At 44.1% G+C, this 23,327-nt stretch overlaps 1 protein-coding gene across 2 annotated transcripts in view; it reads left to right on the top strand.

Annotated features, from left to right (window-relative positions):
* LOC110495916 (aryl hydrocarbon receptor) overlaps window positions 1–23,327 on the top strand; it is an 80,695-nt gene that overhangs the window by 2,983 nt on the left and 54,385 nt on the right. For both annotated transcript variants that reach the window (XM_036952419.1, XM_036952418.1), the window contains one exon: window positions 22,719–22,834. In XM_036952419.1, the coding sequence (XP_036808314.1) occupies window positions 22,719–22,834 (116 nt within the window). The remainder of the gene's footprint in view (window positions 1–22,718; window positions 22,835–23,327) is intronic.

Below are 23,327 nucleotides of genomic sequence, written 5' to 3'. Positions count from 1 at the left end.
ATTTTTGCTCACCGTTCTTGTGATCATTTTGACCCCACGGGGTGAGATCTTGCGTGGAGCCCCAGATCGAGGGAGATTATCAGTGGTCTTGTATGTCTTCCATTTCCTAATAATTGCTCCCACAGTTGATTTCTTCAAACCAAGCTGCTTACCTATTGCAGATTCAGTCTTCCCAGCCTGGTGCAGGTCTACAATTTTGTTTCTGGTGTCTTTGACAGCTCTTTGGTCTTGGCCATAGTGGAGTTTGGAGTGTGACTGTTTGAGGTTGTGGACAGGTGTCTTTTATACTGATAACAAGTTCAAACAGGAGCCTCTTAAAGAGGAAGTTACAGGTCTGTGAGAGCCAGAAATCTTGCTTGTTTGTAGGTGACCAAATACTTATTTTCCACCATCATTTGCAAATAAATTCATTAAAAATCCTACAATGTGATTTTCTGGATTTTTTTTTCTCATTTTGTCTGTCATAGTTGAAGTGTACCTATGATGAAAATTACAGGCCTCTCTCATCTTTTTAAGTGGGAGAACATGCACAATTGGTGGCTGACTAAATACTTTTTTGCCCCACTGTACATATGGCCAGTTATTTGGACATTTCCTTAAAAGAAAATAAAATATAATTATTATATATTATATCATATTATTTTTTTAACCTGTACTCTGCTGAAAATAATGTATTATGTTGTATTATTCAATTCCTTCTAAATGTATTAAATAATTGTGTTGTCTTGGCAAGGCCTTTCTAAGGAATGTTGCAACGCTGTATCCTTTCACGTTTTCTTCTCAAGACACACCACATACATGATGTGAAGACAAAAACTACTCGAATAAGCTAATCAATGACATACAAAAACGTATCTTTATACACTTTCAATATGGGGTTTTCTATGCCAGAATCCCAACCTTTTCCGCCCTTCCTGTCTTAGGATGATGCTGCAGTGCAGGCACTGAGTTCTGGAGGTGGTGATGGGTCATGCATAATTAAAATAAATTGAGCTTAAATCATTTATAAAACAGAGGGAGGAAAATGTTTGTTTTAGACAGTCAATTTTAAAATGGCCGTTGAGGTGAGTCGAATGGAAACAGTGGGCATGACCCGACTCTGCCGTGGGTAAGAGCTGTGTTGAAGATGCTGCATGAATGGAAAGTGCATATAGCTGGGGAGGAGAGGAGAGGAGGGAAGGGGCATGGTTGAGATTGCTTATGGGACTATCTTCAAGGCACACCGGAACAAAGCTCAAATATTGTGGCGATGTTTCACCTCAATCACTTCTGGACCTTGCCACCCAATGTGTATGGTTTTAAGAGAAATCATCTGAATAAATGAATAACATCGCGTAGGTTCCCTCCGTCTATTTGGAAAGGGAAGGGAGATTGGAGGTGTGCGTTTGGATCCGCGTGCGCCTGTGGAGACAATAACAGGTTTAATATTGAAGAGGACTCCACTAGGAGTTGTTTTAATGAAAATACCAGGAGCAGAGACTCCCAGGACAGGTAGAGAGATTAACCAAGGAGAAGTCCCTTCCTTCCCTCCCATCCACCACACTGCTTAACATAAACACTTAGGAGAGGAAGAAAGAGGGGAGAAGGATAGGGGAAAGAATGAAAGGAGGGGAGAGGAACCAAAAGGGCTGAATGTAATGAAGTATGATGGCTCCTCCTGAGTCCTCCATTACTGTTTTCCTGGGATCAACAATGTGATCATGTGTGAATATGCCCCGTCTCTCTGTAAGGCGCTTTGGATAGAAGTCGCTGCTCAATGACATATATGATACATTATGTTACACCATACATCAACAATTGATTAAGTGCAATTGGAAGAAACTGTGTTTCATTCAATTGATTGAATACTGAATATTTTATAGCCGCGTTATGTCGGCAGCAATGTAAATGAACTTAAACTATGTAACACTTGAAGGAAAAATACAAATCTGATCACATTTTCTGAATAAATCGTGGCTAGCTACAATAAAGCCTAGTTACAGAAAATTGCTGTGGGTCTTCCTGCATTCGATGGCACCATTTTTCACCATTTCACCCAAACTGCTGTACCAGTGTACCACTATAGATAAGGGTACCACATGCGTATGACACTCGTGTGTAGCCTATGCAGTGAACCATTTTTTATGTGAAAATAGTACAAATGCTATTTGATGTGCAGGGATTAGAAGAGTTATGTTGTGTTTTATAGGCTTTTAGTGAAGAGCTTGTGTGGTTTTTAAATGGAAGTTTAGCATAGCTCTTTAGATTCAACTGGCAACTAATACTTCATCACAGCATTTGTGCTGCGCAGTCAGATGGCTTGGGATTCTGGGTATTGGAATGTGACGTGGCTTTGATTTGATAGGTTTTGACCAATGGGAGCTTGACTGAGGGACAGTAGCCTCGTACTGTACATCATTTAACATTGGTAGATTGTTAGTTCCATGGTTGTCCACTTTGCCCTGGGTCTGACAGAGACTGTTAATGAGTCTGACCATTGGAGATATTCAGAGTGGCTTTGGAGCGCACAATAGGGCAATCTTTGCAGGGTTTTGTCACAGAGAAGGAGTGATCATGAGAGCGAGAGGGGTAGAGGGGAGAGAGGGATAGGGAGAGGGATAGGGAGTGGGAAAGACAGGAAGGGTGGATATGGGGGTATGGGTCACATAAGGGTGGAAACAGTTAAGCCAGACCGTAAAGCCTGACTTATTTGAGTTTTTTTGGTCTTGTTTTTGCTTATGTCATGGTAATAGTCTCGTGTGGCTCAGTTGGTGGAGCATGGCACTAGCAACGTCAGAGTTGTGGGTTCAATTCCCACGGGGGCGACCATTATGAAAATGTATGCACTCTCTACTTTAAGTCCCTCTGGAGAAGTGGGTCTGATAAATGACTCACATGTCAATGTTAAGCTGTTACATGACTCAGCTGAACTGTTTCCAGATGTGCAGCTTAGTGTCGACATTCATTCATATGGTGACAATTAAATATGGTGTAAAGACCAGTTTACAAAGAAATGTTCACACACTAAGGGCTCTATTGTCATCTGGCGCTAAGGAGGCGCAAGTGTCAAACGCATGTCAGTTAGCAATTTCGTTGTCACTGGCATTTTCCAGCCACAACGCGAGGTTCGGCAATTTGCCTGTCTTAACATCGGCTCCCTTGGGATGAGGTGGTAGGGTTGGCAATATTTGAGTTGTTTCCTTGAAAACAATTAATTGAATTTGATTAAAAACCAAACATAGCCAACCCTCCCCTTAAATCAAGACTGGTTTAAGCAACATCGCATAGGTGCCTATTATTTCTCCTGGCCATTAGCCAACTAGCCTATGACTAAAGAGGTTTTCAATGGTCTACTGAGAGTGCTTTGAAATACGTTGAAGGTTTTTGCTTTTTCGTTATTCACAAATCACATACCTGCATACGTCGTTTCACTTATTCAGTAGCCTATCCAGCCACATTATCAAAGAGCGCCCCTCATTCGATTACCGAAGACACACTACTCCAAACTATTCCGTCATCCATGTCAACGGGTGATATTTTTAAAAATCTGCCTCAAACATAGTCAACGATACAATTGACAGAGACCTAGTAATTTGTATAGACTTGCGAATGTTATGCTTAAAACCATTTAGGCCTAAGTGTCAAATCAAATCATATTGTATTGGTCACAGATGTTATTGCGAGTGTAGCGAAATGCTTGTGCTTCTAGTTCCGACAGTGCAGCAATATCTAACAAGTAATATCTAACAATTCCACACCAAATATCTAATACACACGTCTAATTAAAGGAATGGAATAAGAATATATAAATATATGGATGAGCAATGACAGAGCGGCATAGGCTAAGATGCAGTAGATAGAATAGAATACGGTATATACATATGAGATGATATGAAAACATCATTAAAGTGGCATTATTAAAGTGACTAGTGTTCCACTTATTAAAGTGGCCAATGATTTCAAGTCTGTATGTAGGCAGCAGCCTCTCTGTGCTAGTGCACTGTGTGTACACAGTGCCACGGAACGAGAGAAGCCATTTAAGATATCATGCTTCTGACCCCATCCTGTTGCAAAATATTGTGGTGTTTTAAAAAAACAGATTGTTTTCCATTTCATATCAAGCCCTCTGCTACCCTTACCGTAAAGCCTAGGCTACTAAGCCTGGTTCAACAGCAATGTGTCATGTCTTTTTTTTTATCCTGGCCTTGCAAAGTCGCCCATCCCTTAAAAGGTGTTTAATGCATTATTCGTCAGAGTGCCTTGACTTGAAAATATACTGCTCGTCCTAAAACATGCACACATGTGCCTACCAGCATACCTCATTTAGCTTGTTCAAGTATCCGTCCCCGTCTCCAAAGAGCGCCTCTCATCGGGTTAACAAAGACACTCTTTCCCCTCCCAACGTATTTAAATGATTCAGTCCTATAATGCGGTGTCAGCGGTAGGCCTGGGCTATATCTTGCTATTTGAGAACGTGCCTCACACACACAATACAAATACACGGGAGCCGAGTATTTTTTATTTGAGGAGAAGTGCGATGCGTGGAGACGTGTTGGCTAGGCTCTTGCAGCCAATTACAACAATGTTGACTGCCAACACTCCAAACATAGGCTATTGAGCAAACACTGTTTTGTTGTTGTTGTTGCTATTACTCGTTACTGTAGCCTATGCTATTTAACATTTAACTGTAGTATCAATCCACAACGGACCACGACAAGAATATTCCGTGCCCCCGGCAGAATTGGAGTTGATGACGAACCAAAGACGTCAATAATCTGCAGATCTAGAGACAACAGCATGCCGTATTAAGCCAGTGAGTGGCCAAAGACGTCAATAACCTGCAGATCTAGAGACAACAGCATGCCGTATTAAGCCAGTGAGTGGCCAAAGACGTCAATAACCTGCAGATCTAGAGACAACAGCATGCCGTATTAAGCCAGTGAGTGGCCAAAGACGTCAATAACCTGCAGATCTAGAGACAACAGCATGCCGTATTAAGCCAGTGAGTGGACAAGCCCTCGTCACATCTACAACTAGTTTATTCATCAAAACCCAGCCCTTTCACGCCACCGCCAGCTGTGTGAAAATAGCAAAAAATATATATCTCTGACACACCCTCAGAACCTTTAGCACCAGCACTTAGATTAATCCTTGCGTTAGGTTTGTTAATATAGAGCCCTAAAAGTTGTATATTGGTAGACTGTAAATTATGAGATAAGATTTACAAATATGTTTCAGATGAAACTGCCGGTAAATGATGCCTATGATGCCTCAAGCAACCTCAGAGAAATGAGGATATACTAAGTAAATAGAAGATATTTGAAACTCATTTATCAACCGTTGTACCCTCCATATTGAATGTTCTTAGTCATTTGAAAGAGGGGTTGAGACTGTTATACTGTAGCAAAGACTACAACTGGAAATTAATTAGGCCCTGACTGCAGATTATTGTAACTGTGTGTGTGTGTGCGTGCGTGCGTGTGTGTGACCACTGTCTAGGTGTTTTCAGACGCTGAACGCTGTAACCCTGCTACTTTCTCTCAAACGATCTCTCAAACGGGGTGTTTGATCATAGTCTTGCCCTTTTTGTTGGCCTTTTATCTGGGTACTGGGTAGAGCTTCTGCATGTTTCCCTTCTGCTGCCACATGACAGTATGCAGGACCGACGCCAGCTTCAAAAAGATGGAAAACGTTGATTAACACATTTAGGGTGGAGAACAGGAGATCTGATTATAAACTGATCATTTACTCAAAATCAACCATTATGTCATCGTTTGTTCACCATTGATAAACTTGATCAACTGTGTTGATAAGTTTTACCCAGTATAAAACTCTGCAGTCGTTCCGTTTCAATTTGCCCACCTGCTTCTGGATTTTGTTAACATACCGTTTGATTTAGATAAAGAGTATTCCGTCTTTTCGATTGTCTCTCTCCAACTAGCGGAGAGGAGGTGATGATGGTGTTGTTGTATTTTCTGGTTGCCTCGTGCCGTTACACCAACCTGGTCACCCCCGCCTGTGCCTGCCCCCTCTCTAAGCTCTGTTTAATTGAGTGTATCTGTCACGCCCTGACCTTAGAGATCCTTATTTATTCTCTATGTTTGGTTAGGTCAGGGTGTGACTCGGGTGGGAGAATCTATGTTTTCTATTTCTTTGTTGTTTTGCCGAGTGTGGTTCCCAATCCGAGGCAGCTGTCTATCGTTGTCTCTGATTGGGGATCATATATAAGTTGTGATTTTCCCGTTTGGGTTTTGTTATTGTTATTTTCTGTTTAGTGTCTGTGCCTGACGGAACTGTTCGCTTTGTTATTTTTGTTTGAGTGTTTCTTGAAAATAAATATCATGAACACTTTCCACGCTGCGCTTTGGTCCATTCTTCCTTCTGATGACAAGCGTTACAGTATCTTCATGTTTCCTATTCCCACTCTGTTGTAAAGGCCTCCCGCAGACCGTTGCCACGGTTGTCTCACTCACAAAGGACGGATTTTCCACTCAACGTGGGTTACAAACGTGCCCGACTGTCTTAAGATAGCTTACGGCACAGCCTTGGATTTGTGTCGAGTTACAACGATAGCTAAACCTCAGTGGCCGGAGTAGAGTAGATCTGCTGTCTAGATCTGGTGGGTTTTTGCCTCAGATCGCCTGTCTTCTTTACATCCATAGTTCAATTGATTTGAATGAGTCTCAACCATGACGGTTCCAGATCACATTGGTAAATGGAGAGAGAAGGGGGCCATGTGCTAACCATCTTATGACTGGTCCATGATGAATTGACTAGAGCCAATGGAAAAGTGATGGATGAGGACTTTGTGGACCACACAGAGCCAGAGAACAAGACAGAGGTTTGTCTGAAACTGGTTAAAAAGCAAAAACCAAGTGGGTGGCTAGAGAGCAAAAACGAACAAAGAACCCCGTTATAGAAAGTTCAGTTCCAGGTCTTGGACATTAAAGAAATATAGCTTTTATAAGTGTAACATTGTTAAACAGTTCTCAGAACTGAGACACAAAATAAAGTGTCGCTTTTGTTTTCAATGTCTTACTATCAACATATTGTCATTACATCGAGCTGAAAAGGTGCATTTGAGGATAAAAGTATTTTGGAGTAAAAACAACAGGGTTAATACCCTTAAAGAGAGTTTATACTCCTTTGAAAAATAAAATGAGAAGGGGGGGAGGGGTGAAAAAAAACCCCAGCAGCACAACAGAATCAAACCTTGTGGACACAAAAGGGCCAGTCTTGTGCTGCTATGTCAAGGTAGCCAGACAGGAATACATTGGTCTTAAAAGGTCGCCTTGGTGTGATTACCGGAGTGTACCTCCCCATCAACTGACCTATTTTCTCATGGTTCAACCTACTGTAGTGCCCAGTGCTATTAGAGAGAGAGATAATGACATTCAGTAGATAAAGAAGAACTAATAGTCTCTCTCTCTCTCTGTCTCTCTCTCTCTCTCTCTCTCTCTCTCTCTCTCTCTCTCTCCAAATTCCTGCTCTTTACCTTACACCATCAGTCTGTCAACAAGCTTGTCTTAATTCCTGGAAAAACTGATCCCATAGTGTGTGTGTGTGTGTGTACAAAGCACTATCATTATGTTCCATCAATGAACCCCCTCACACACACAGACACACACCGTACTCCAGCCACAGGCCTCCATATTTTCACAACAACAGCCATGTTTATTTTGGCTAAGCCCGACCCTAGTGCCCCATCCCTCCCCAGTGTGATTGTGTGTTTGCGTGCGTGTGTGTGTTGAACTGATCACAGCCCTGGTCCCTTATTAGACTGAAGCTTCCATACAGATCAGTCAAACTGTCTTATGAGGAGTAGAGGAAAACAGACTCCTGCCAACACAGCTTACAGTTCTTTTAATTGCTTTGGCAGCTTTCAGGTAAACTTTGAGCATGATGACAATTTTAGCCAGAGAGAGGCTTACTGTAGATTTGAAATGGAGACATGATGAGCCACGAGTTCCCTCCTCCTTCTCCATCTCTCTCCTCCTGTTAGCACTAGTCACAGCTATCTCTCTCTCTCTCTCTCTCTCTCTCTCTCTCTCTCTCTCTCTCCTCCTGTTAGAACTAGTCACAGCTATCTATCTCCCCTCTCTGTCTCTCTATCTCTCTCCTCCTGTTAGTACTAGTCACAGCTCTCTCTCTCTCTCTCTCTCTCTCTCTCTCTCTCTCTCTCTCTCTCTCTCTCTCTCTCTCTCTCTCTCTCTCTCTCTCTCTCTCTCTCCTCCTGTTAGCACTAGTCACAGCTATCAATTCATTTCAAGGGGCTTTATTGGCATGGGAAACATGTGTTAACATTGCTAAAGCAAGTGAGGTAGATAAAATACAAAAGTGAAATAAACAATAAAAATGAACAGTAAACATTACGCATACAGAAGTTTCAAAACAATAAAGACATTACAAATGTCATATTATACATTTGTAATGTCTTTATTGTTTTGAAACTTCTGTATGTGTAATGTTTACTGTTCATTTGTATTGTTTATTTCACTTACAGTGTTGTAACAATGTACAAATGGTTAAAGTACACAGGGGAAAATAAATAAGAGTAAATATGGGTTGTATTTACAATGGTGTTTGTTCTTCACTGGTTGCCCTTTTCTTGTGGCAACAGTCTTTCTCTCTCTCTATCTCTCTCCTCCTGTTAGCATTAGTCACAGCTATCTCTCTCCCCTCTCTGTCTCTCTCTCTCTCTCTCTCCTCCTGTTAACACTAGTCACAGCTACATCTCTATCTCTCTCCCCTATCTCTCTCTCTCTCTCTCTCTCTCTCTCTCTCTCTCTCTCTCCATCTCTCTCCTCCTGTTAGCACTAGTCACAGCTACCTCTCTGTCTCTCTCCCCTCTCTGTCTCTCTCCCCTCTCTGTCTCTCTCCCCTCCTTGTCTCTCTCCCTCTGCCATGACTTGTGAGACAGTAGAATAACTAGAGACAGTGTTGGGACAAAGACTCTCTTATCTGAGCAGGAACCCGTCCCAGCCACGGTACCCACTATTAAGGCCAGGGAATCGTCCATCATTGTGTGTCAGTCACACATTTTTCTGCTTTAAGTGGCAATTAACGCTCATTAAAATCTGATGGAGTGGGGACTGTTCCAGTGCTCTGCTGCCGAGCTGTCACAAGGCATTGCAGTCTCCTGATAGCTATCCACTACTCTACTCGCTCCAATAAAAACTCAAGGGAAAACAGTCTCCACAAAATGAAATAGAGAGGGAATGTGCTGTGACAAAAGCGTCATGCTACTGAAATGAAATCTTACCGTTGTTTAAAAAAAACTGTAATATGACATTTTGTGACATTAATTTGGACTAGCGTGTTCTTTTGACCGCTTATGATCCGACTTTTGTTCACGTAGTGTTGTTTTTTTATTTGGTCATCATGACTGGAAACAGGAGCTTTATTGCCTGTGGTTTGCGTTGGTTTTCAGCTGAGATGCTGCTGACTTAATGGTTGGACCAATTCACATTTGACATGCAGTCTCCTTCTAAAAGCTCCTTCTCCATAGCAATGCCAGGCCACCGAAGATCCTTCTAAACCCGGATCCCAGATTCAAGTCAAGTTTATTTGTCATATCCACAGGATACACATGGTGTACACACGGTACAATGAAATGCTGGTTTGGAGGTTCACCTCTCAATAATGTGACAACAAGAATATAAAAAATAAAAAATTATAAAGTATACGTATTTTTTTCTATATAATATAGAAGGAAGGCATTTACAGGCATTTACAGTACAATATTTACACCGGTGTCAGGAAGGGGGATATTGAGAGCAAAGTGTTTAAATTGTGCAGTTTAGCATTAATAAATAGATGTCTTAATAGCAGCAGTTGCGATGTGTGTGTAGCCTGAGTGTGTGTTTGTGTGTGTGTGTGTGCGTGTGTGTGTGTGTGTTTGTGTGTTTATGTGTGTGTTTTATGTGTGTGTACACGTACCAGCAAAGCGGTGGGAAGGAGAGCGAAGGCTGTACAAATCCACACTGACAGATCCACTACTACCTGGGACTTATTGGTCACGTCAATGTTTACATTGACAGATAGCTGCTTCTGGCAGACATGTAGTAGGGCCAAATAACGTACATCTCGGTGTTTGTGCGTGTGTGTGTGTGTGTGTACATGTGTTGTGCATATGTGAGGCTGTGTGAGTGAGTTCATGTGTGCTACGGTGTGCAGAGTCAGCACAAATGGTCAGTCTGGGATCAAGTGTTCAGCAGTCTGATGGCTTGTCCCTGACCCCATGCTCCGACGCCGTCTGCCAGGCAGTACAGGAGTGAACAGTCTGTGGCTGGGGTGTGTGGGGTCCCTGATAATGTTGCGGGTCTTCCTCAGACAACCCGTTGAGTAGATGTCCGGTATGGATGAGGAACAACGGCCCCAGTGATGGACTCGTTTATGTGACTATTTCCCGCCTGGTCTCTGTCACTTTCACTGTGTGTTTATCAGATCCTTTATTTCCCCTTCTGTTTACTGTGTTTACTCCCAGAAACATTTCATGTGTTGTCCACATGATCAATATTTCATTTCTTCTGCTTTTCAACTATCGTATGGTGTAACCCGAACCCACGCGGTGTACTGTAGGCCTATGGAGCTTATGGAGTTGACTGAAATTGATACATAGGCAGAACGGTGGTATGCTGTACATTGTTGGGAGTCATTGCTACAGGCAGTTACAGAGCATAAACAGCTTTATTTAATCAAGAGGCATATTGATGTTTGTCTTTTGTAATTAGTGTGTAATGAAACCAGCAGACAAACAGGAGATCCATAAATTAGTCCGGTTAGTGCCCGGGCCTCTCTCTCCCAGCGGGGCCACCCCAAATGTGCCTGCCCTGCCCTCTCTGGCCACCCACTGGCGCGCGTGTGTTTGTGTGTTTGTGTGTTTGTGTGTGTGTGTGTGTGTGTGTGTGTGTGTGTGTGTGTGTGTGTGTGTGCACTCTCCTCTCTGCTACCCCATGAAACAGTGAGAACCCATGTCAGTGCTGCCAGTTGGCTAGCTACAGTATTGGCGCCCTGTAGGCAACATCAAACAGGATCAGGGCCACCATGCAGTGTGTGTGTGTGTGTGTGTGTGCGTGTGTGTGTTGTTGCCCTGTAGGCTACATCATCCAGCGTCAGACACTCCTAGTGGAACTGGAATTGCCGATGCATCAGTTCTTGGAAGTGTTTTGTTGTTAAAGAGGAAGTGTTGTTTATGACAAGTGTTGCACAGCGCTGAGGTTTGGCTCAGCTGGATTCAGAGCTGCTATTCCCTTACTCTACGTAGTGACATTTTACACATAAGAAAACACAGTTACAGTTGAATTCGGAAGTTTACATACACCTTAGCCAAATACATTTAAACTCAGTTTATTACAATTCCTGTCATTTAATCCTGGTAAAAATTCCCTGTTTTAGGTCAGTTAGAATCACCACTTTATTTTAAGAATGTGAAATGTCAGAATAATAGTAGAGAGAATGATATATATCAACATTTCTTTATTTCATCACATTCCCAGTGAGTCAGAAGTTTACATACATTCAATTAGTATTTGGTGGCATTGCTTTAAATTGTTTAACTTGGGTCAAACGTTTCGGGTAGCCTTCCACAAGCTTCCCACAATAAATTGGGTGAATTTTGGCCAATTCCTCCTGACAGAGCTGGTGTAACTGAGTCAGGTTTGTAGGCCTCCCTGCTCGCACATGCTTTTTCAGTTCTGCCCACAAATTTTCTATAGGATTGAGGTCAGGGCTATGTGATGGCCACTCCAATACCTTGACTTTGTTGTCCTTAAGCCATTTTGCCACAACTTTGGAAGTGTCCTTGGGGTCATTGTCCATTTGGAAGACCCATTTGCGACCAAGCTTTAACTTCCTGACTGATGTCTTGAGATGTTGCTTCAATATATCCACATAATTTTCCCAACTCATGGTGCCATCTATTTTGGTAAGTGCACCATTCCCTCCTGCAGCAAAGCACCCCCACAACATGATGCTGCCACCCCTGTGCTTCACGGTTGGGATGGTGTTCTTCAGCTTGCAAGCTTCCCCCTTTTTCCTCCAAACATAACGATGGTCATTGTGGCCAAACAGTTATATTTTTGTTTCATCAGACCAGAGGACATTTCTCCAAGAAGTATGATCTTTGTCCCCATGCGCAGTTGCAAACCTGTTTTATGGCAGTTTTGGAGCAGTGGCTTCTTCCTTGCTGAGCAGCCTTTCAGGTTATGTCAATATAGGACTCGTTTTACTGTGGATATAGATACTTTTGTACCTGTTTCCTCCAGCATCTTCACAGGGTCCTTTGCTGTTGTTTTGGGATTGATTATCACTTTTTACAACAAAGTACGTTCATCTCTAGGAGACAGAACACATCTCCTTCCTGAGCAGTATAACGGCTGCATGGTCCCATGGTGTTTATACTTGCGTACTATTGTTTGTACAGATGAACGTGGCACCTTCAGGTGTTTGGAAATTTCTCCCAAGTATGAACCAGACTTGTGGAGGTCTACAAAAATGCTGAGGTCTTGACTGATTTCTTTTGATTCTCCCATGATGTCAAGCAAAGAGGCACTGGGTTTGAATGTAGGCCTTGAAATACATCCACAGTTAAACCTCCAATTGACTCAAACTATGACAAACAGAAGCTTCTAAAGCCATGACATCATTTTCTGGTGAAATAATCTGTCAGTAAACAATTGTTGGAAAAATAACTTGTGTCATGCACAAAGTAGATGTCCTAACCCACTTGCCAAAACTATAGTTTGTTAACAAGAAATGTGTGGTGGGGTCGAAAAACGAGTTTCAATGACTCCAACCTAAGTTGTACGTCAACTTCCGGCTTCAACTGTATGTGTTCTACTATTACAGTATGAACATGTACACTTAAGGCTCGTGTTCCAAACTGTACACTTCCATGTAGGTTAAAAAGCAGTTCTAACTTAACATGTCCTCAGCTCTGTCTTAACATTTCAGAATCCGCTTCCTTCTGTTACCCACATCAGGAAGAGAGACTCATGGTGTTGAGTTGCTAAGCAATGGGGGGGCTGAAATCGCCCAAAATAGATTACCCCCCATATCCAGCTATGGGGTGTAATTTGGGAGCCAGCCCTGAACAGCCAGGGATTCATTGAGTCCAAGGAGGTTGAATGGTACAGCATGGCTATGTGCTTGGATCGGATAACCTTGGCAATGAGAGTCATCAGCAAACCACTGTAATCCAATTCACAGCTCATTGCGGCATCAAAATGTATCCCAGGTATTCCAGGAAGAGGAAGGAGTCCTCTTAGCCAGCTACATAGTCCTCTCCAACTGTACTGTGTCATATGCACTTCTCGCCTGTCCTGATCGGATCAGCTGATTAAAGCCACATTATGCGACAATAGTAGCATTGCTTGCTGTGACCATGATACAGTGGTACCGTGATCATGTTAGCCGTCTGTTGTTGCTGTGCAGCTGTCCTCACCCTCAGATGAACAAAGTGCTTTCAGACAGTCTTGAAGAGGAAGAGAATGTAATAGTATACTTTAATATCCCATTGGGAAATGCTTTGCAACAAGGGGGTGTGCTTTTTAAAGACGGAATCACAAAGAAGTACCGGGGGGAAAAGAGAAACAAATGACAGATTTTCTCACTCAGGAGGCCTACTATCTTTTGATAAAATAAACATCCTAATTTTAACCAAGTTGACAGCGTCAAGGACATTTCACGGTACATGTTGTTTTTTTTAAGTGTTGTTTATACAGACAGACAGCGGGATCTGGCAGGAAGCCAAACACACATGTTTTATTAGTCTCTGAGGACATCTGGCGTCTTCAAGGTTTCTTTCTGGATCATTTCTTTCAGCCATGTGTGCGCTTTCCTTTCAGTTGAGTGTCATCATAATTCATTGATTGATTTATTCAGTCGAGTGTGGTGGAGGTTATTCAACTGGGAGCGCTCCCTCTCTCTTTAAGCTTTCAGTATTGTCTGGGGTAGTCAGTCAGTCAGTCAGAAAACAAATCATAATCTTGTAACTTGTGACCTTCGTATTGTTTTCCATTCAAAAAAAGTTCTAGTCCCGGATTCAGTCCGAACGCGCTTTGTCGACTGCACCTTTTAAAGGCGACGTTCCCGTGTTCACGGTAAACACTGCATATGTCAGCTCAGTCGGAAATGACCTTTAAATGGCGCATAGCAGACAAAACGTGATCCGATTGAATCCTGGCCTAAGTTGTATTGTATTTTGGCTGCAGGTACTCTAGCGGTTAGAGCGTTGTGCCAGTAACCAAAAGGTCACTGGTTTGAATCTGTTAATGTGCCATTGAGCAAGGCACTTAACCCTAATTGCTCCTGTAAGTCGCTCTGGATGAGACGGTCTGCTAAATGACGTGAATGTAAAATGTTGTATTTACACTTGGTTGTCCTGATTGCGCTTTATGGTTATCCAAACACCACTGTTTCCAGGATAGGCCATCTGCTCTGCTGTGATCTGAGAGCAGGCAGATTAGGGCTTACGTAACACTACATCGCTTTTCAGTTCATGTTATTATCATCTTCGTGTGTGTGTGTGCGTGCGTGCGTGTGTGTGTTGGAGCAGTACATACTGCACTCTTCAGATGTTGTTTATGCTAGTGGTAAATTAATTAATTAATGCTAGTGGTTCTGTTTTCTAAAATAAAGGATGGTTTGGGTGGGGAAGGGTTTGTGAGTGTTGAGTGTTTGTGCTAAGCTACACCTGTTCTATTTCTACTTCCTGATCCTAAGCCTCCCTGGTGTGTTAAGACGGTTAAGTCGATCCTCCCCACCCAGAGAGGCACTGATCTCACGCTAGAATAGAGAGTGGAAGTAGCCTGGGTACCAGTCCGTTTGTGCTATCATTCCACTCCTTGCCACTCCTTGTTTGGCATGACAACAAAGCACAACGACTGGTACCAAGGCTAAAGTGGAAGCCCTGTAGAGCAACTTTCTGGTGCGGTGTCATAGTACAGCATTAAAGTATCCTGGTCCCAGATCTGTTTGTGCTGTATAACCAACTCCTATGGTCAAGTTTGGCATGACAGTGACCGTAGCAGTTGGCAAGACAGCACCAACAGATCTGGGACCAGCCTGTGGCGTTGTAGTAACGTTGTATAGTGTTGTGTCCCAGGCAGCATCGCTCTCTCTCTCTCTCTCTCCTCTACTGCACCTGCTCAGCCACTCAGGAAATCCATGTGCCTTGTTGCATGGAATACTGGCTGTATAATTACTCATGTTTTGATTTAAATGATACAAAAGTTCACATCACGTCATAAGCATAGAATGGCCTTAATCACATCTTAATAATGTTCCTCATTACCAAGCTAAATATAGGGTCATCTAACGTGATTCAAAGTGTTCAGCGATGTTATTGTGCTGCACAGCATGACAGAGATATCAACGAGGCTAAAATACGATTAGCACTCATATGTCCGGGTCCAGCATCTCACCGACAGGCGAAGGGAAACATAACATAACATGAATGGAACAGTCCTCTAATGAGTGAACCATCTCAATATTGTACCATTTCCGTTCAGTCCTGGAGTAATGCTTTAAGATGTGTCCAGAATCTACAACTAGACAGTCAGGGCCTGTGCTCGGGGCTTGAACTATCACTAACAACCAGTGGTGTAGTGGTGGGTAAACGCAGGTAACCTTTTTTTTGGTTTTTTTGAGAGAGTGTTTACCCAATTTTTGCAGGAATAAATGTATTGAAAATATAGGGAGCGTTACTTTAGTTTCCATTAACGGAAATCAGCGTTTTCCTACCTATTTGTTTGTTTGTTACCTCTACGTCACTGCTAACAACCCATGATGAGGTTGAATGTTCTCTCCCCTACGGTTAGAGATGGGGTTTAGCAGGAGGATGTTGTCACCTCTACGTCACTGCTAACAACCTATGATGAGGTTGAATGTTCTCTCCCCTACGGTTAGAGATGGGGTTTAGCAGGAGGATGTTGTCACCTCTACGTCACTGCTAACAACCTACGATGAGGTTGAATGTTCTCTCCCCTACGGTTAGAGATGGGGTTTAGCAGGAGGATTTGGTGAACTCACCTGGGATTGACCTTGTTCGTTTGGGCCATTAGCTACATACATATTTCACACGTCCCATTGGTGTCTCTTGGCCCATGGTGTGGTGGCGGGCAGTTCACTCCTTCCCCTGTGTGTGTGTGTGTGTGTGTGTGTGTGTGTGTTATCCCCACCCCTTTCCCCAGTGTGAGCTCGAGCTGCTTCCTCTCAACACACAGACATACACACATACACACACACAGACAAACAGAGACGCCCAGACACACACACTTTCTGGGTAATTTTCATTAATAATTCATGAATCGGGGGGGGGGGGTCTGGGTTGGAGGGTTGCATGTGTGTCCCCAACACAAGCTGTCACATTTAACGGGTCACTGTTTATGTCACACACACACACACTCTATTGGTGATGTGCGATTTGTGGGAAGGCGGAGGAAGAGGGAGAAGGGGGGAGAGGGTTTCAGAGAAGGAGAGTGAGAGATAACTGTTAATTGATTCATTTGTGTTCATGGTTGAAACCTATCTGTGACACTATTTAGTAGAGTAGTTCACAGAGCTTTAAAATAGTACAGACAGTAGCTGTTTACATTAGTACGGTAACATTCTTTAAAATAGTACAGACAGTAGCTGTTTACATCAGTACAGTAACATTCTATAAAATAGTACAGACAGTATCTGTTTACATTAGTACGGTAACATTCTTTAAAATAGTACAGACAGTAGCTGTTTACATTAGTACGGTAACATTCTTTAAAATAGTACAGACAGTAGCTGTTTACATTAGTACAGTAACCATCTTTAAAATAGTACAGACAATAGCTGTTTACATTAGTACAGTAACATTATTTAAAATAGTACAGACAGTAAGAGATAAGAACAACAAATAATTAAAGAACAGGGAGTACAGGAAGGGACTGAGCACACACCCCTGAGGTGCCCCCGTGTTGAGGATCAGCGTGGCCTACCCTTACCACCTGGGGGTGGCCCGTCTGGAAGTCCAGGATCCAGTTCCAGAGGGAGGTGTGTAGTCCCAGGGTCCTTAGTTAGTGATGAGCTTTGAGGGCACTATGGTGTTGAACGCTGAGATGTAGTTAATGAATAGCATTCTCACATAGGTGTTACTTTTGTCCAGGTGTGGAAAGGGCAGTGTGGAGTGCAATAGAGATTGCCTAATCTGTGGATCTGTTAGGGTGGTATGCAAATTGTAGTGGGTCTAGGGTTTCTGGGATAATGGTGTTGATTTGAGCCATGACCAGCCTTTCAAAGAATTTCATGGCTACAGACGTGAGTGCTACGGGTCGGTAGTCATTTAGGCAGGTTACCTTAGTGTTCTTGGTCACAGGGACTATGGCGGTCTGCTTCAAACATGTTGGTATTACAGACTCAGACAGGGAGAGGTTGAAAATGTCAGTGAAGACAATTGCAAGTTGGTCAGCGCATGCTCAGAGTACACGCCCTGGTAATCGGTCTGGCCCAGAAGCCTTGTGAATGTTGACATGTTTAAAGGTTTTACTCACATCGGCTGCGGAGAGCGTGATCACACAGTCGTCCGGAACAGCTGATGCTCTCATGCATGTTTCAGTGTTACTTGCAAGCATAGAGGTTATTTAGCTCGTCTGGTAGGCTCGTGTCACTGGGCAGCTCTCGGCTGTGCTTCTCTTTGTAGTCTGTAAGCCCTGCTACATCCGACGAGAGTCGGAGCTGGTACAGTACGATTCGATCTTCGTTCTGTGTTGACGCTTTGTCTGTTTGATGGTTCGTCAGAGGGCATAGCGGGATTTCTTATAAGCTTCCCAGATAGAGTCCCGCTCCTTGAAAGCGGCAGCTCTACCCTTTAGCTCAGTGTGAATGTTGCCTGTAATCCATGGCTTATTGTTGGGGTATGTACGTACAGTCACTGTGGGGACGACATCCTCAATGCACTTATTGATGAAGCCAGTGACTGATGTGGCGTACTCTTCAAAGCCATCGGAAAAATCCCAGAACATATTCCAGTCTGTGCTAGTAAAACAGTCCTGTAGTTTAGCATCTGCTTGCCTGACCACTTTTTTATAGACCGAGTCACTAGTGCTTCCTGCTTTAATTTTTGCTTATAAGCAGGAATCCGGAGGATAGAGTTATGGTCAGATTTGCCAAATGGAGGGCGAGGGAGAGCTTTGTACCACCTTTAATCTCTGTGTGTGGATTAAAGGTGGTCTAGAATTTTTTTTTCTCCCTCTGGTTGCACATGCTGATAGAAATGAGGTAAAACTGCATTACAGTCCCCGGCCACTAGGAGCGCCACCTCTGGATGAGCGTTTTCCTGTTTGCTTATGCCGGAATACAGCTCCTTGAGTGCGGTTTTAGTGCCAGCCTCGGTCTGTGGTGGTATGTAGACAGCTACGAAAAGTGCATGGGTATGCACTCAACCACACAGCCATATATTTACAGTATGCAGTACAGTAGCCATCTATCCCCAGTACACTCAGCCACAGAGTCACAGCCAGAGGTAGGGAAGGTTAGAGAATGCCGGTGGTGGCCCGCAACCAATGGAGTTGGTCATCTGTACACTGGAACTGAGGAGCTCTTATTCTGATTGGCTGCCACCACATTATGCCAACAGGAAGTGTGTGTGTTCAGTAAGCGGGCGGCAGGCAGGCACTCCCCTTGTTCTACGGAGTCAAAAGCAATTGCTGTTTCCTAGGCGCCCCGGGCGCTGTGTGTGTGTCACAGGCATCTGCTGCTGCTGTGGTGTCATCGACACGTAACGCGGCGCACAAATAGGCCCTGGTGTTAATGTTTGATGGCTGACATGCCTCTCCTCTGCCGGCTCTCCCTTCAACAGCAGCAGCCTGTGTGGTTCCACGACGCTGCACTCTGTCTCAGAGAAATCTCTCATCGCTCCCCTGTTCATTCACTTAGAATAGTGTGATGTAATGGCGCTTGCCGTCAAGCCAGCACTGGCTATAGCTAACGTTATAGTGGATTTTCTCGCTTGTCTGGGCTGTACGTAGAATGTGCTGGGTTGATTATGAGCATTCCAGAATCCAGTCGATCTCTTATGTTGAATGAAAGAGTTGATTCTGTTGAAGAGATGGGATGAAGATGAGTTCAATGAGCCAGGGTTCTAACTGAATCCTGCTCTGTTCTGTCCAGAATAGCAACAAGGAGCCGTCTCTTCTTCTTCTTCTTCAGAAAACCAACGCTACGCTATTTGCACCAGCGTGTCAATTCATGTTTTGTAAGGATGATCCGACCGCCCAGTTTCACCCAATTGATGTCCAGCCTCTCTTCCACATGCTTCCCTAGCCGCCTGACTCTGGATTTCAGGTAGCTAGGGGAAACAGCCCTGCTAACTAGGAATACTTTTCCTTGTTGGCCGGAGAGAGAGGAAGAGAGAGAGGAGAGAGGAAGAGAGAGAGGAAGGCAGACTGACACGCTACTGCTCTACTGCTTCATTGTGGAAATGAGACACAGGTCCGTGTTCGTGAGAGCAACGTTGGGCGTGTGAGAGAGAGAGAGGGTAGCATGCTTTTAACTCCAAGTGGACAGATAGACAGCCACTAGACCCTGTGTAGTGTAGTATAATGTACTGTCGTGTACTGTACTGCCTTGTAGTGTAATATACTGTACTGTAGTGTACTGTAGTATGTCCCTTAGCTTGTTCTGTCCCTAACAGAGAAGAATTTCCCAATCCCCTTTCAAACAGGGAATGCTGTGAGGGTCATTGGTGATATTGTGCGTAAACACCAACCTCACATCAAATCAGCGGTTTTGCCTTTGAAGCCGTTATCTGTTGTCCACTTTACAGATGTGCTTGTTCATTTGCAGTTTTAGTGCTTTAAAAAACATCTGCAAAGTGCTGAATCTCATCAGAGAGGCTACAATATACACTTCAACTCACTTTACAATAAGGAATCACTGAGTAATAAAAGGTTCAAAGGTTAAGTAGAGTATTTATGTCGTCTCTAGTCACGGTGAACCTGCATTTCCCAACCCCTTTAATACTGTTCACGGAATACTATGAGAGTTTCTATCATTTCAAATCTTTATTACTCGTTTGGACAAGGAGTTTCTGGGGATCTCTGCATGCAAGGTGAAACGATTAGTATCGCTGTTTTTGCCTTCCAGTCACAGAGACTGTGTTGGGGTCCTGAGAAGTACCATTGGTTGCGTGCTGGCCGCCCGGCCTTATAGCCCTGTCGCTGGTGGAATCCAGCTAAAGCCAATGGGAAAGAGGCCACAGAACTTCCACAATGCCTTTGAAGGAACAGACCGATGTAGTCCGAGGCAGAAATCTCTTTCCAAAGCTTCCCCTTGGCTTTTAACGTTTAAACTTCTCCATTTGTCTCCACCAAAACAGAGTCAAATCTTTGTCATTGAGGAGCAAGGGAACATTGTTTGGTCATGTATTAATTAAACTGTGTTAGAGTGCCTTTTTTTGAATTTTAACGGATTAAACAGCTGAAACCTTTTTCTATCACGTTTAACTTATCTTCACCGTACAGAAAAGGAATGCTGATTTCTATTCCTTTACTGATACTTCCCAGTAGATGAGTTTATTTCATTGCCAAGCAGAAGGGTTTAGTGTGTCAGTATGAATCTGTGTCTGATTATGAGTCTGGGTGTGAGTTTGAGTCTGAGTCTGAGTCTGAGTTTGAGTCTGGGTCTGAGTCTGGGTCTGACCTCCAGCACATTGACCTGATGGCGATAGACTTAACCCCCACAACTAAGTCCTAGGATGGTGGGTGTGTTGACCTTGTGACCCCTCTATTGTCCCCTCTAGCCTCACCCCCCCAGCCCCCTCAATCAAGTCCTACTCCAGATCACTATAGACCTGTGTGTTGGTCATTTAGAGCATCATGTCCACACACTGGTCAGGGGTCAGGGAGTTGTATAGGGGTCAGAGGTCACGCTGAAAGACTGTAGAGTCTAATCCCTCTCCTCTCTGTGTTTGGGTGTTACAACTCAAACTTCATTTTCTCCAGTTGAGCGGTAGCCTACATCCAAAATGGCACGTTCATTTCGATTTCTAATATGTGTTTCTTAGAGCTACTGTATATGTGTGTGTGTGGTGTTTAACGGTATATCCATATTGTAGAGCCAGGCAACCTCCCCACTGGTTTGAGCCTGTGATCCAGACTGTGGACCATGTGGGATGTGGAGGGGGTACTGTGGGTAGAGTACTCCTAGTTAGTTCTCCAGGGAGGGCAGACTGAGGCTCCAGAGTGATGGGCATACACACACACACACACACACACATTGGACAGAGTGAGGCTCCAGAGTGATGCTCCAGGTTTAGAGGTGCTGTAGAGATGTCACACCTGTTGGTGACTTTTTTCTCACCGTACAACACTAATGCCTTTTCCACGTCTCACACAAGTGGAGAAAATCCCTGTCCTGTCTGTCCTTCACTTTTCTCTCTTTCACTCCCTCTCTTCTTTTTCTCTCTCTTACTCTGTTTTTTCTTTCCTCTCTCACTCCCTCATTCTTGTATTTTCTCTCTCTGTCTCTCTTTCTCTCTATCTCTCTCTCTTTCCTACTCTCTCTCTATCTCTCTCTCTATTTTCTAAAGCATATTCAGTATACTAATAATTCAGAATACTTTCTCAGTGTTTTATTGTAAGGCTTTAGCTCTTTTCATTCCCACATCTCCTCCTTCTCTTTCTCCCCCTATCCCCTCCATGGTCTTCTCCTCCCCCTATCCCCTCCATGGTCTTCTCCTCCCCCCTATCCCCTCCATGGTCTTCTCCCCCCCTATCCCCTCCATGGTCTTCTCCTCCCCCCTATACCCTCCATGGTCTTCTCCTCCCCCTATCCCCTCCATGGTCTTCTCCTCCCCCTATCCCCCTCCACGGTCTTCTCCTCCCCCTTATCCCCTCCATGGTCTTCTCCTCCCCCTATCCCCTCCATGGTCTTCTTCTCCCCCTATCCCCTCCATGGTCTTCTCCTCCTCCTATCCCCTCCATAGTCTTCTCCTCCCCCCTATCCCCTCCATAGTCTTCTCCTCCCCCCTATCCCCTCCATGTTCTTCTCCTCCCCCCTATCCCCTCCATGTTCTTCTCCTTCCCCTATCCCCACATGGTCTTCTCCTCCCCCCTATCCCCTCCATGGTCTTCTCCTCCCCCTATCCCCCCATGGTCTTCTCCTCCCCCCTATCCCCTCCATGGTCTTCTCCTCCCCCTATCCCCCCATGGTCTTCTCCTCCTTCTGTCCAGGCCAATGTTGTCTGCCTCACTGGATCATCCTCCTCTCATAATGAATGTTTGCAAACACATCAGTAGTACTTCAAACTAACATGGGCTCAGTCAGAGCCATTAGCACAGCTACAGAGAGCCAGAATAGACAGCAGCATGCGCTAGACTAGGCTAAAGAAAGCACTCCGCAATGCCTGCAGGGAAAACCTGGAACGCTGGCAGAACCCACATCAGCCTTTAAAGCCCCCTTTAAACTGTTTGAAGTTTTGATTATCAATACCATATGATTGGTTTCATATTTGTGGTGGTGGATGGCGTTTGTTGTTTGCGAGTCATAATGAATGAGCCTGTTCAGAGATGGTGTTTAATGAATTGTTAATGAGCTAGGGACCTGTCATGCCTGTGTGTTATAAAGCACTCTGACATTCACAGCAGTTCTCTGTAAACACTATTTCAAAGACTTAAGCCCTCTCTCTCTCTCTCTCGCTCCTCTCTCTCTCTCTCTCTCTCTCTCTCTCTTCACCTCTCTCTCCCTATTTCTCTCTCACTCTATAGTTGCCCTGAAGACCCACGCTTGCAATGGTTTGAAGGCCAACAGTGGTAACCATGACAACAGCAAGACAACAGGATTGGTGGATGGCTGGATGCCCGAGGGTGAACTCCTATTGCAGGTTGGTGGGCAGGCTCCAGGTGCAGGGCACAAACACACGACAAGCAGTGTGACACCCCAGCTGGGGCCTGCACTACACCATACATTCTGTGCACTGTAACTGTATCAACATATGTTTCAAATCATTGCATCAGAATGTTCCATTATGTCAAGAAATACAATGAGCTATCTTTCCACATACACACATCTATACACACACCACCACCTGTAGCCCAGGCACATCTGGTCTACTCCACTCTACTCCAAACTGACCAGTAGACATAAGAAGACTACTCCCTCTGTGAAGCTCATCTCTTCTAGCGTGTCTCGCTTCAGATCACGCTGCCTGCCTGCCACAGTGCATAGCTACATGTCTTAGCATTTCCCCAAACTTTCTGGGCTTCTGTTCTGTCCCTTAAGCATGCCACGAGCTTAGAGAGAGAGCGAGAGCGAGAGCGAGAGAGAGAGACGTCCGGCTGAAGCGTAGCTAAGTTAAGTGAGCAGTGCTTAGATTG

Source organism: Oncorhynchus mykiss, chromosome 18, assembly GCF_013265735.2.
Source record: "Oncorhynchus mykiss isolate Arlee chromosome 18, USDA_OmykA_1.1, whole genome shotgun sequence".
Classification (NCBI taxonomy): Eukaryota; Metazoa; Chordata; class Actinopteri; order Salmoniformes; family Salmonidae; genus Oncorhynchus; species Oncorhynchus mykiss.
This window is presented reverse-complemented; position numbering and strand designations above follow the sequence as displayed.